The 14,009-nt window shown below is 38.7% G+C and overlaps 1 protein-coding gene across 1 annotated transcript in view; it reads right to left on the bottom strand.

Annotated features, from left to right (window-relative positions):
- The window catches only part of LOC117292566 (ATP-binding cassette sub-family A member 3-like), a 33,426-nt gene extending 26,078 nt beyond the window's left edge, over positions 1 to 7,348 (bottom strand). Inside the window, exons 1-5 of the mRNA XM_033774669.1 lie at positions 7,109 to 7,348; positions 5,231 to 5,625; positions 3,983 to 4,276; positions 1,686 to 1,930; positions 591 to 828 (exon numbers count right to left, since the gene is read on the bottom strand). Of these exons, the coding sequence (XP_033630560.1) occupies positions 591 to 828; positions 1,686 to 1,930; positions 3,983 to 4,276; positions 5,231 to 5,579 (1,126 nt within the window). The 5' untranslated portion in view covers positions 5,580 to 5,625; positions 7,109 to 7,348. The remainder of the gene's footprint in view (positions 1 to 590; positions 829 to 1,685; positions 1,931 to 3,982; positions 4,277 to 5,230; positions 5,626 to 7,108) is intronic.
- Between the last annotated feature and the right edge of the window lie 6,661 nt (positions 7,349 to 14,009).

Here is a 14,009-nt window from a genome sequence, read left to right as displayed (position 1 = left end):
AGTAACCGTGTTTCAGCCCAAAGAGTAGGTGGCAGCCCTCAACTTGAAGTGGCCGACCATGGCCTTGTGATGTTAGGCGTAGGCCTACATGTATTAGGCAATATTTCATAAAATAAATCAAATTAAAGAAACAAATGCCTATTAGGAGTATACAGTGCTAACACATCAGTGTATATGGGTAAAACCTGGCCAACTCACCAACAGCGCCCGCATCGCCCGTAACGAGAAGCGTCTTGCACCAAGACTCGCTCGTAGTATCCAAAAAAAATCCCAGTGATAAACAGAGCTCCAGCTGGTCATTATCAACCGTTTAAACACTCCCACGTGACGCGCTCTCTACCATAGGAATACCGAAACTGTCTTGAGGTATTTATGAATATAGGATTCAAACTGCCTCTAGCTACCAGGCATTCCCGGTGGTCTAGTTGGCAAGACACTGCTCTAGAATTGCAAAGGTCTTGAGTTCGAATCCCACCCAAGTTATATGCCTGTGGATTTTGTTCACAGAGCTTGGGAAAGTACCGAGTATACAGCGCTTACATTCATTGGTGTATATTGGTGAAACCAAAATTAATATTATTAACACATACCTGTTGAGAAAAGCACACTGACGGCAAAACATTGAGCGATGAAGGCCAGTGAGTAGACCAACAAGAAGACAAAGAGCACAGAGGCAGACATGTTGTTGATGACAGCTCCGTGATCACCCACTGGGATCTTGTAGATGAACGTCATGAAGGCAACCGAGATGAGAAGAAACACTGCATATTCCAGATACCACGCTGTCCAGTGGAGCCAATTGCTCAGGCCCATGATCTTCATAGATTCCTGGTGAATGAATGAATGGAGAACATTTTAGGACAAAGAATCTGGGTATTTCTGGTCCAAATGATGTTTGTCCTTTTCTCCCTTTGGGGGGGGGGGCTGTTTTAGGACTGAAGGTGCAAAATACCCACAGGCTCTTCATCTTTATCTATGGGAATGTTTTTTTTACAATCTTTGTGTTTATGCATACGTTAGGTACTCACACTTCTTATTAGGTACTATATTGCCTACTTTAGTACCTACTGCTAAGTACCTACATGTACTCCTTAGTAATTAAGGTACAAGGTAAGTAAGGTACTCCTTAATGTAATAATTCCAAAAGATGTAACAAACATAGATGCCTTGCATTCACTGAGAATCTGTAATAGACTTCTTATGCTTGGTTTAAGTTCGGGACTCAAACTCACACCCCGCTTATCAGAAATACCCAAGCTTAGGTCCAGTGCGCTTGACCGCTCAGAAATGAAACTCCACGTATCACTGGAGAGCCATCTTAATTAATGTACCATATCAATACATGCAACCAAAGTGAGGCTGGGAGTCAAAATGATCAGGCCCCTGTTGCTTCACTCAGGGGGGGAGTCTTTGCTGACAAAATGTCAGAAACTACAGAATCAAAATTTAGGAGGATTGTTGAAATGTTGGCATTCCCACCTTTTGGTAACCCCTGGGGTTTAGATTTCACAGCACAAGAGAAATAGATCAATGAGCTAGATTTCTTTAGATGTGAACAAAATAACGGCTGATTTTCTTCACCAGGCTGATTTAAAAAGTCTGAATTCAGATAACAGTTAGAAATGTCTGATCCCTGTTTACTGCACATAAATGGGTTAATACAAAGTCTTTTAACAGTCACTGACCTTGAGTTTTCTTTCCTTCTCTAGTACTACATTCTTAGTGATGCTGATGGCCGTAATGACAAAACTGATCAGGATAAGGAACGGCAGCTGCATCTGGATCACTAGGATGAAGAAATCATTGATGTACGGCGGGTACGGGTATCGACGCATATCAACCGTGAAGCCGTCGGTGCTGACATTGCGGAACTGGAGTAGGGCTCGGTCGAGGGCATACTGAAGAGGTAGGAATCCCTCCCTCATGTATCCTGAAAGAGATAGAGGGCAAAAGTAGAGAACTCCTAATGAATCTATCTTTAGTTGCCTGGAAAAGCCTCAGTAACCTTAGAGAAGAACCCTTACAGCCTGGTATTACCCAATATGGCAAATTTTATATGGCACAAAAGAGCTAAAGACCAAACAATTTGGCTTTTTGTACCAGGAAAAAAACACTCCACGGTAGCAAGACAAGTCATCAAAAGAACTGCTAATGTTTATAAACAAATTTAATGACTGTTTTTGTACACTGTACACTTGGGCTTTTGGCTGCTGTATTGCAATGTTCTAACAAACCATTTAAAATAACAATAATTGTAATAATGTATCCTTTGCTAGTTATTGTTACCAGACATTGGGTGTCAGTATAATCCTCTGTCTACTTACTTACCAAGTAAAATGTTAAACAATAAGCAAACAGTCTGTCAATTTGTCATAAACTTGCAGTGAATAATAAGTTCTTGAAGACATTGCGTAACAGAGAGATGTTAAGAGAATCACAAATAACAAATGCAAGCATAATCACTTTTTTATTAAATATTCTCACGTCAAACTTCCCGACTTACTCTCGCTTATCACATACAAACACCTAAAACTCCAAATCAGAAACCTTAAAAAAATTGTGTTTTTTACTAAAAATGAAGGACTTAGCAATAATCAACATCTTCAAATATCAGTACAAAATGCTTTTACGTTGAGTTTGATTTTAAGTACACTTATTATAATCTATTTTACCATTAAACAAGAGAAATACATATTGCAACAGCCATTTTGAAGTTGACACCAACAGTTCTTTTCAGAACCACCCCAACTCATTGAGAGACAATCATTAATTGGCAGTACCGCAAACTTTTCCATAAAGCTAATTAAAACATAACAAAGTATGAACTTGTGTTAATTACAGTGAAAATTTATAGCTTTTATCTATTGCTGTGGACTTGTTAAAGTTCAGTATAATTGTTTTGCAAACATTCTGATTTATACCATGTTTGAACTAACAAACACTTGTAACAAGACCACCTTTGCTAAAGACCCGCACAATGGGTAAGTGCAGAATTCAAACCCATTTAGATTGTATAAAGAACTCCAGGGTCTTAAATCTAAAAGCTCAGCCAAACTCAAAGTCAATAAACAAACAAACAGAAGTGCTGAATATAAAGCCATTTTGATTGTTACAACAACTCCAGGGTCGTTTATCTAACAGCTCAGCCAAATTCAAAGTCAATAAACAACCATTCAGCTCAATACATGTGGATACATTGTAGGATTATCAAGTTGTTTGCTAAGTCCATTATCAACCATGTAACAAAGGAAAACAGGCACATGGAGAAAGCCAGACAAAATGAAACACCGATTACTCAATGTGTTTACTTGGTTTTTTATCACCTACAAATTGCACAGCACACAACATTTTGAAATTGGCTCTTTATATACTGAATGACCTCCATGCACAAAACAAGTATGCAACAAGAGTATTAGTGTGCGAGCATGGAGGTACAAATGGTGTGAGATACAATGCTTAAATGCACTGCTGACATAAAGATTTTGTAACTTAGGAAAAATACAGTTATTTGAGCAGAAACAAAGGGGTTAAATAAATTTGGAGGAAGAGTCTAGTTTAATGAAGTTTGAAGCTCAGCATGACATGGACAATAAGAAGTACTTATTACTTGTAAAGTGGGAACAACAAGCGCCCGATTTCACTGCTTTTCAAAGAAAAAAATATTGCTTGACACATTCTGATAAACAGAAATGAGCTGGATACCAGGGCTGTATCTTTCGTTTTTGAAAGGGTATGGGCACCAAGGCATTTTCTCCTTGGTAAAGGACACCCTATGAGGAAACTGCAAATTTCAATGGGACGATTCAAGGGCACCAAGGGGTCATTGAAGGCAATTGCCTCCACAAATTGTACATTTGACATGGTAATTTGGCCTGGTAGCCTTATTCTGATTAACACGATTTTTGTTGAACCCATGTATAAATCTCTTCTGAAAAGAACCTTTGATCTCGGGTTAAAAAAAAATAGAGTAATGAATTCTTACCAGGATCGCCTCCCCAATTCTTCCCCTTCTCTCGTGGTCCGGGCAGGGCTACGAGCGGGAACAGCTTGTCTGTGTACCAACGACTGGACTGTCCTGTCAGGTTTGAATACTGACTGTTGGGGAAGTTTCGCTGGCTGGCTTTCAGGCGGATACTGTAGGTGATGTTGGTCGGTAGATCCTCAGAGGATGGGAAGGGGTTGTGGAACGTGACGCCGCCGAGGAAGTCTGACTTTCCAGACGAGTCGTCTTTGGAGAGAAACTCTACCATCTCGCTCTCTGTCTTGAAACCTAATCCTATGGTTTGGTAAAGAGGTGATGGAGTTTGAGTGATAAGTCAAACAATTAGGTTTCGTTTAGTTGACCCTTATTGCAAAATACAGTGTAGTGTAAAAGGGAAACAGAGGGCGCTAGCGTGGAAGGTATGGTGTGCGATGTAAACACTTGACATTCGTTGGATTGCGCACTGCATAATATTGATTATAAAGCAGGTTTTGCACATTGCATGCGAGAGCCTGTCGCCGCATACCTAACGCAAATTACTATTAATCAATAGCTCTGATCAATAAACATGTATAATCAGAAAGTTTAATGGTCAAGCCCACAACAATTGTAAACACTGTTCTTCAGTTTGTTATTGCATCATTGTTGTCAAAGACAAACAAAACTCAACAGATCAGCTGAAACTGCATGCGTGTGTCGTTTTCTTTTCTATAAATATAAAAAAGCTGAAATGGTCAAACCCACAACAATTTATGGTGAAAACTGTGTTAATTCAGTTTTCTACTACAATGTCTGAATGTAAAATAAATCAAAGAAAATCAACAGATTGGCTGAAACTGCATGCCTACACTGGTGTATGATTTGGCTTAGGCTTAAAGACACTGGACACCTCTGTTAATAATTATTCTTCTTTCTCAGCATGTGCACAAAATATTGAACCTTATCAAAATTTGAACTTAATTTGTACTGGAAGTTGTGAAATAATAATTGAAGAAAAAACACCCTTGTCACACGAACTTGTGTGTTTTCAGATGCTTGATTTGAAGACCTCATAATTGTATGAGGTCTCAAAATCAAATTCGTGGAAAATTACAAACTTTCTCGAAAAGAACGATTCTTCAGAGGGAGCCAATTCTCACAATGTTTTACTGTCAACAGCTCTCCATAGTAAGTTTTTATGCTTTCAATTATTTTGAGTAATTATCAATAGTGTCCAGTGCCTTTAAACACAATGCTTTGCTTGCTTACCAGTGTCCAGTGTAACGTGATCACCAGAATGTAAGTTATGCACCAAGAAGCTCATGACTCTGGTCTCAGCGCTGCCGTTGGGGGCGTACGCCATTCGCCAGACACACTTAGGAGGAGCAAACGGTGACTTGTCACGAGTGAGGTTATTCGGCAGTCGGTCGATTGAGAACTCATCATAATACTTGGGTTTTTTGTGGTCTTCGTAGTCCACCTTTGTACGGACCCATATCAGCAGCAGGGAGATTAAGATCGGGAGGCCGATCTCGAATATAGTGCGGACAATGTGCCTCTTCTGAAGTACGTAGTTCTTCCACGTCAAGAGGAGAAGTTGGTTGAGTTTCTGACTCATGATGTCACTTTATGCGAAGGTCTCTCTGTTAGTATTGCATCTAGATCTGGTGTTGTGTTTTGAAATAAAAGACAGGATTAATAGTATAAGACAATTTAATAGAACATTTATTACCATGTTACATTTGCACATGGAGGCATCATCTGAAACTAAAAGTCGAGGCATGGATGGATACAGTGCCCATTACAATAGCACAAAGAAAACAAAAACAGCAAAAAGAACAAAAACAGGATGAACAGCACTTAGGCTTAAACATGCTAAATTGTAGAGCAAAGAAATAAAATAAAGGCTGTTACGATAAATAATAATACAAAAGTTGAACAAAGTAGACAGGGAGACGGGAAACTCAAATTTTAGGTTTAAGAAATAATGACAATAATTATTAGCCTTATAACGGCAGACAACGGGAATAACGATACAATCAATACAATTTAGTTTTGTGTAATTAGGTCTAATAAAAATCATTGTTTGTTTGTTTGTTTGTTTTTTTGTTTGTTTGTTTGTTTGTTTGTTTCTGGTAACCCGATTAGCCATGCAAAAACCTTAAATGAAAATTGTTATTTAACATTTGTGGCAAAATAACATTTATTTTCAAGTCTACCCTACTTTAGTATGTAGTCTTCCAGTCTAAACATACAGAAATCTAATTTTAATAAAAATTGCTGACTGCACATTTTGTAGAAATCAATAATGTTAATAATAATCAATTCAGCAAACAGTGGATAAAATTTGCTGGTGAGTACGTTCGTCATTGCTTTATGCGTGAAAATTTAGTCCGCGTAACGCGAACAGGCAAATCTGCCTGTGAACAAGATGGCGCATAAGACAGTGAAAGTGTTTATATCAGCACCGGCAACAAGTTTATTTGCATACTATTTCTATATTTTACCGCTGTGAGTCTGCAACAGGCATGATGACAGTTTGGACATGACGACCTAGAAGTTGTACATGACTCTCATTCTCATTGGGGCAGTTGGTAAAAGTTGGAGGTCGGAGGTAGCTGGAGGGGGGAAGTTTCCGTATGGCGGCCACCACTTTTTCATTCGATATGAAATAATATAGATTATGATCTAGTTTACCTCAATGAGATATCCCTTTTAGTAAAAATGAGTGAAAAAGTGAAGGCGCCACACGAAAAGCTATACGCTGGAGGTACGTATACATCACATGTAGCCACCAGAGGTTGGGAATAGGGAATAGACCAGCACTCAGCAGTGCACTATACTATGCAATACCATGTTAATTTTACTACACCAAATACTGCGTGTTCATTATTTCTAAACACAATTCAAAGTAAAAGAAAAACTCAAACTACACTACTCGAATTCATAAACTATATGATTACAATGCTTTGTTGATGACTCAAATGGCGGTAGTTGCTCTACTCTACTACTGCTATAATGTTTATGGCAATTAAAGACTGTCTAGCTAGCCCTGGTTAAGTGGCAAAACTAGATCCGCAAGTTGTATTTGGAAAAGCCTGCCAATTGAAAAAGTGTAAAAATCTTTGTAATTCTTAGTTATCTTACCAATTTCTGTGGAGGATGGATTATTCAAAGGATAAAATTGCAGTTGCATTGCTTGAAGTTGAACATCACTGCGACGTACACAGTTTATTCATGGAGGTAGTTTATTGCTCGGGGAAAACCGGTCTTTGCAGTGTGCCAGACCTCGTGAGTGTGCCCGGGTTATACACAACAAGGAAACTATAACAAAAGTGTATTGACTTAACGTTAAAAGTGTATTGACTTTACGTAAACACAGCTGATTGTACGACGAGTCACAAGATCATTACATCGTCGGGTCAACAAAAGTTTACATTTACACGCTCTGCCGCCCTCTGGAGCTCAAAAACCACAAGTTTATTCAGCAATAAAGAGGTGCGTCCGAATTCGGCACGGCCGGGCGCACGCACGCATATCTATCTCCTCTCAGAATAATTAACGTTGTCCATGATGTGGCATCCATAATGGGTGCACTTTCATAGTCTGTGTTAAGTTTTTTTCTGGTACAAGCTATTGTTTCCCAAGGGTTCACTTGCTTCATGCAGTCAAGTCCCAATGGTAAAGAAACAAAATAATTGTCATATCGTAGATTTTGACCCACCACCTCTATCCTATTCTTATTTAAATAATGGCAGAGAAAAAAGTCACCTCCAATGAAGAAACTTTGCCAAAGTTTCATTTGTGTATGTAAACAAATTACTGGGAGACCACCCACATATGGCTAGATAGCTTTAAATGTCCCTCTAGTTAATTGTTCTTTGTTAAACCCCAAAACGAAAAGTTACTTAAAATGATTTGTAGTCCAATTATTAATTTGTTTGCAATGGGTGGCTGCCCCTTGGTAGTTCGAACTGCACAACACAGACAGTTACTGGGCCAATTATTGTATTTTAGATGAGTAATGTTTCAGACTAGACTAGCTAAATCACAATCAGGGGGATCTAATGTGTATGCACTTTGTGGACAAATCTTGATCTCAAAAAGGCCAGGGGAGGAGTTGGGAATTAATTGCACTGAAAAGGGGGGGGGGGGGTGGATGGAGAGCACATCCATGGATCACTGGACTGAGACTAGAGAAAAAACAATGGCCAAATCCGAATTGACATCTTTGGCAGTGGCTGTGACCGGTTTTACTCAAGAGAAAAAAAAAAAACTAGTTGTCCGAGGCTAATGCTGCTGTGAACAGCCGGCCATAGCTGTAGCCAAAAGTTGCTTGATTCGGAATTGCTTAAAAATGCTAGATGGGTGACTAAACTGTAAATAAAGGTTCACACTGAAACTGAGGGGTTTACTTTTAATTCAACCTGTTCGTCTGATAATTTATTCTTCTGCTTCAATAATCTTCCATTATTACAGGACTCTATTTAAGATTGAGTTTCTACACAATCAGTACAGTTCAGGGTTCACTTAAAGTGGCAGTCTAAAGCGTGTTTTATCAAACAAAGACTAGTAGTATAGTGCATCTGTAGTAATGATTAATTTCTTCCAACGGTAGACCTATCGGTATTGCACTGGTTGTCTTTTATATTCTGCAGCCCACTTCCAAAATGATGATGCATATTAGTTGGGGGTGACTTGATCTCGACTTCGCACATGTTTCTTCTCACTGTAATCTCTTTCAACCAATCAGTTGGAGTACCGAACGAAAGGGAAACTCTATTAGCTTAGATTTCTAACTCGGGTGTAAACTTAACCACAAAATTTTTCTTTTTAAAATCATATCATTCAACTATTTTCAAAAGAATTTCTTCATCAATAATTGTTTCAAATCACTTGAACAAAGAAGTTGTATTCTTCAGACACATTGGTTACAACAACTTGATTGTTAGGCAATCTCTGTTGCTCATGGAAAGATCCAGAGTCAGAAACTTAAAGAAATTGAACCTATGCATCAGCAACACAGTCAGCACACTCTATCCAGCACGTATCACTGTAGCTCCTGCATACAGCAGGATACTCTACTTCAGTTTTATAACCTCGACTCCAAGTTTCATGCTGAGGCCCATACTAAAAAACATAGCCCTGTTAAATATTAGTCTGATAGATAAAACAATGAAGGTAGTGGTAGCACTTAAAGACACTGGATACTATTGGTAATTGTCAAAGATCAGTCTTCTCACTTGGTGTATCTCAACATACATGTATGCATAAAATAACAAACCTGTGAAAATTTGGGCTCAATTGGTCATCAAAGTTTCGAGAAAAGGATGAAAGAAAAAACACCCTTGTTGGACAAGTTTGTGTGCTTTCAGATAGAAATAAAAAACTTCTAGCTAGAAGTCTTTTAATATTTCAGTGAGAATTTACCCCTTTCTCAAAAACTACATTACTTCAGAGGGAGTCTTTTTTCACAATGTGTTATACTACCAACAGCTCTCCAATGCTCATTACCAAGTCAGTTTTTAAGTTCATATTTGTTTTGAGTAATTACCAAACGTGTACCTTCCCTTTAAAGACTAACTAATTACATAAACAACTGCATGAGCTTACGTAGCAACTACTACTACTTGTGGTGGAAGCATCGTGGCCGAATGAAGAAGAGCACTGAATTCAAACTCTGGTGTTTCTGATTAGCAGAGTGTGGGTTTGAATGTGGGTTCGAATCCCAGCCGTGACACGTGTGTCCTGAAGCAAGACACTTAACCATTGCTTTGTCCTTCGGATGGGACGTAAAGCCGTTGGTCCTGTGTGTTATGTTAGGCATTTAAAAGAACCTAGTTCACTTATCGAAAAGAGAAGTGGTTCGCCCCGGTGTTCCTGGTTTGATTGGCAGCATTTTGCGCCACAGCACCTTGTAAACCATTACAAAGTGCTGTGTAAAATGGGTACATCTCATAATTAAAACGTAGTGCCACATAACTTGCAGGAAATACTGCAAGTTTAAGTGCTTTGAGACGCCCTTCAGCTGTATAAAGCGCTATATGAAAACCTTGTACATGTATTATTATTATTGCTTACACCAGCTGAAGTGGTTGTTGTCACAAACATTCATGCAGTTGTTTATGTAATTAGTTAGTCTTTCAGTGCTACCACTGCCTCCTTGTTTTATCTGACGAGGACTATAATTCATGAATTCAACTTTTCAAATGTCATCTCAAAATAGTTTACAAATTTGTCCGATGCTCTAAAAAGGAGCTACATTTGTAGCTAACAGGTAATGACATATTCATTGACCAGAAAAGTGCATGTTTGTATCTTTAAGTGGCTGATCCAACCATGTACTTGTAATGGTGGGTAGTAGGGGGGGGGGTCGGAAGGTGGAAGATGGATTTGGGTTTTTCGAGGGAAGGGGGGGGGGAGAGGCTTGTATGTGCAGTGTATGGATCCGTGCATCACTGCCTCATGAGGCAGACTCTACCATTCTGCTACGGCCTTTACCGCACTGCCAAGACCCTGCCGGTTTTAAACGGCAGTTTAAGAACTCGTCGCTACCTTTTTATTCCCTTATTAATCTGGTTTGGAGGGCAAGGGGGGGGGAAACAATGGTTCTTACAAGCTGGGGGGGGGGGGAGAGGAGGGCTCCAGACCAAAACCCCATCGATCACCCCTCTTGATTCGCCAATGTGACTCTTTACTAATCTATTATTAAAATTACACTCCCACATTTCGCAAAGAAAAAACAAAGCAATTTGTAACAAGCCTTTTTTTTCGCCGAATATGCTTGAGTATTCAACCAAATGAAAAAATAAATACTCTAAATCTTCAATTCCCAAGCATATTGGGGACAACTCTGTCCAACAGCACAACTTCCCCTGAGAACAGGGTAAAGCAAAACTGCTGTGAAATCTTTTTAGCGGCAAGTTTTCAGAAACTGAAATCTTTTTTGTTCACTTGCCTGGGTGCAGAGAGAGCGCCCTCGTGCTCCACTTTACATCACTTTTTACATCAGAATCAGTGAAGGGGCTAATTTAGGGAGAAAGAAAAATACACACAATACATAGAGAGGAAAAAGTATTTAAACATTGCGACCTTCGGTCATCGGAAAACAATAGTCTGTTTATAACAATACAATCAACACTTGATAAGGAGCACATTCTGAAAGACATGGTAGCTGTCTTTGTCCGCAATGTACAGTTCATGACGTCCTTACATACTCAGTCGACACACTATGTCTTTTGGTAGGACTCATACCAAATTTAGAAGGGCCCAATTTCGTGGCTCAGCTTAGCGCTGAATTCTGCGCTCACCATCACAATTCAATGCTTACTGTGCAAGTGCTGAATTTCTGCGCTAGCTGTAGGAAGCTATCCCAATCCATAACACAAATGTGCATTGCCCCTATTCATGCAGGAATTCAGCAGGTCCGACATTTCTTGTTAGTTATCAACATAAAGACATATTTCACTTGTTCAAGTTACTTGACTGCCATCACATTTTGTCAAATCTTTGCAAATGGTATAAAAATACTGCTGTGTCCTTCTGCGCATACCTTGTAGACAACATTATTTGTTTTTAAAGATAACTGCACAGCTAACACAAAAGGGGTCTAATTAAAGTCAAATAGCAAATGCAATATCAAAGCTTGGAACCACTACAGATACTCTGTGTGAACATGTTTGGCCAATCACTATAGACCCATTGCACAATGCGCAGGCCGCAGTTTGGGCGGTCAAAATGTGCACATAAGGATGTTATCCGTGTTTACGCACCAATGTGTGTGTAACGCGTGTACCATCATTTTGTGACTGTTTTGACTTCCAAAATGGCGGACAGGAGACGCGGGTGCAAGTGCGCTGCGCTGTTTTCTGCTCAAAGTTGATCCGAGGACTCTTGTTGAATACAGTAGTATAGCGCAGAGGGACGTTACGGTGATGTTATTATTAGTGTTGATGATCGGAATGCTTAAACCAGAATAAAAATAAGTTTGTTTGGATTTTGTTCTGTTTTTAAATTAAATAAATTTGTAGAAAGCAAAAGATGTGTTCATTAGGACCAGAAAGCAGAAGAATAAAATTATTGGAATTTGTTTTTGAGTAATTTTCTTTCTTTTTTAGTAGAGGTTGTCTTTCGAACATGGAGATCAGTTAAAGATTACTTTAATGAGAAGGACGTGTAAAACAGACAAGAACATAAAAAAAATTGCTGCAATTTTCCCACCCAAGAAGATAAATAAAGTTCCACAGAAAAATGAAAAGGTACACCATTCATGCCCATTGCTTTTAAGGGATTTGAAAAAATGCTGCAATTTTCCCCCTCTATTCAAAGTAATGTTTAACAAAGAGAATACAAGAAGGATGGACTTTCTCCAATTTTAAAATGTGAAGAAATCAATCTGTTTTTGAATATGATATAGGCAATATAATTAGGAAAGCCGACAATTTCTTTATTCATAAATAAAAATTCAAAAACTGCTAATTATTAAATTTTAAATAACATTCCTGCTTTTTTCAAAGACAATAATGTGCATGTTGTTTTTTAGTGTGTAGTTTTTGTTTCAAAGTTGGATGAAGGGTTAAACCAATGCTGTACCTTTTCTTTACATACAATCCCGGGTAGTACCATGCAAAGTTGTTTCTGGGCAGGTTCACTATTTAATGGATGTTAAATTTGCATTGGGGATAAAAAATATCATTTGGTTTGACCCTCACACCGATATGTGTTAGCACTGTATACTCAGTATATTCCCCAAGCCTGAGCTCTGTGAAAAAAATCACAGGTATATTACTCGAACTGGTGGCCTAGTTAGTTGCTTAACGGTAAGCAAATTTTTCGTGCATACTGTGCCAGAAAAACTTGCAAAGGTGCAAGCATGTTTCACAGGCTAGCAGATCTTAGGTGGCCATATTGCGCATTTACCATGGATTTGCATGAAGGTTAGCATGCCTTTGCATGTGCTTACGGTAAGCAGCGCTACTAAATGGAAATCGTGCAATAAGCACAAAATCGGCCGCTACGCAGCGCTATGAAATTAGGCCCTAATCTAGATCTGCAAAGATCACGGGTTTGAAACTATGCCTGTGAACATGGGAGTATACAGTGCCTACACACACTAGTGTAAGAATACAATATAAGGTCCACTTGTAGCAAACATTGCATCTTGTGTTACTCAAAACTTTTATTTTATTAAAATAATGCCACATTTCGCCTGATATGCTCTATGCATATAGGGGACTGGAGTCCAACAGCAGTTCCACAGTAGATTTTCCTCAACACTTTTGTTACTTCTTAATCAAATTTTGAATGCGGACTGTTTCAAATACAAGTGATTAATTTGCTTTTACCTTGTTGCTTCCCTTTCAACGTTTGAAGCGTGAAGCCTGTTTCATACTTCCTGCGAATGCAATACAAATTTTGGTGTCACAAATTTGCACAGAATAAGTTGCAAAAGTTAACAATCACTGCGAAAACAGCCATGTGACGTAAAAGTTCGCTTCGCATACACAGAGAGTATGAACTGCACTTTCCCAAAAAAAAGAATTACTTAGAAGCTTGGTTTTTAACAATTGAGGAAAATCTACACTTGAGAGTTTTGCTGTGAAATTATCTTGGCGAGCACATCAGAAACTAAGATCATGTGACTTGCCTGATACAAAATCAAAGATTTTTAGCCAGAAACGACCGGTGCATGGTGCGAGAGCTCACACAATCCTCGATAAAGCACCGATGGGGAAGGCTACAATGAAGAGAAGTTATGGAAGTCGACTTAAAATATTTGCATCTTCTAAGAGTTCTTCTAAAAAACACTCATGTGCTACTTACTCTTATTTTCGTTTGAAAACATTCTGCTGAAAGTTAATGAAATTACTAATTTGAACTTTTAGAGATCAATAATTTCTGTATAATCACAATATGCCCATACATGTACATGGCAACCATTGATGATCAAAATGTCTTAAAATGCAAAGTTACAAAGTAGGACTTGAAATTTTGAATGGTGGGAGTTTGATGAAATGAGGTTTGCGGTAGCACCATGTGAAAATCCCTC

This window comes from Asterias rubens, chromosome 7 (genome assembly GCF_902459465.1).
Source record: "Asterias rubens chromosome 7, eAstRub1.3, whole genome shotgun sequence".
NCBI lineage: Eukaryota > Metazoa > Echinodermata > Asteroidea > Forcipulatida > Asteriidae > Asterias > Asterias rubens.
The sequence above is the reverse complement of the archived record's forward strand: the minus strand, read 5'-3'. Positions and strand labels throughout refer to the sequence as shown.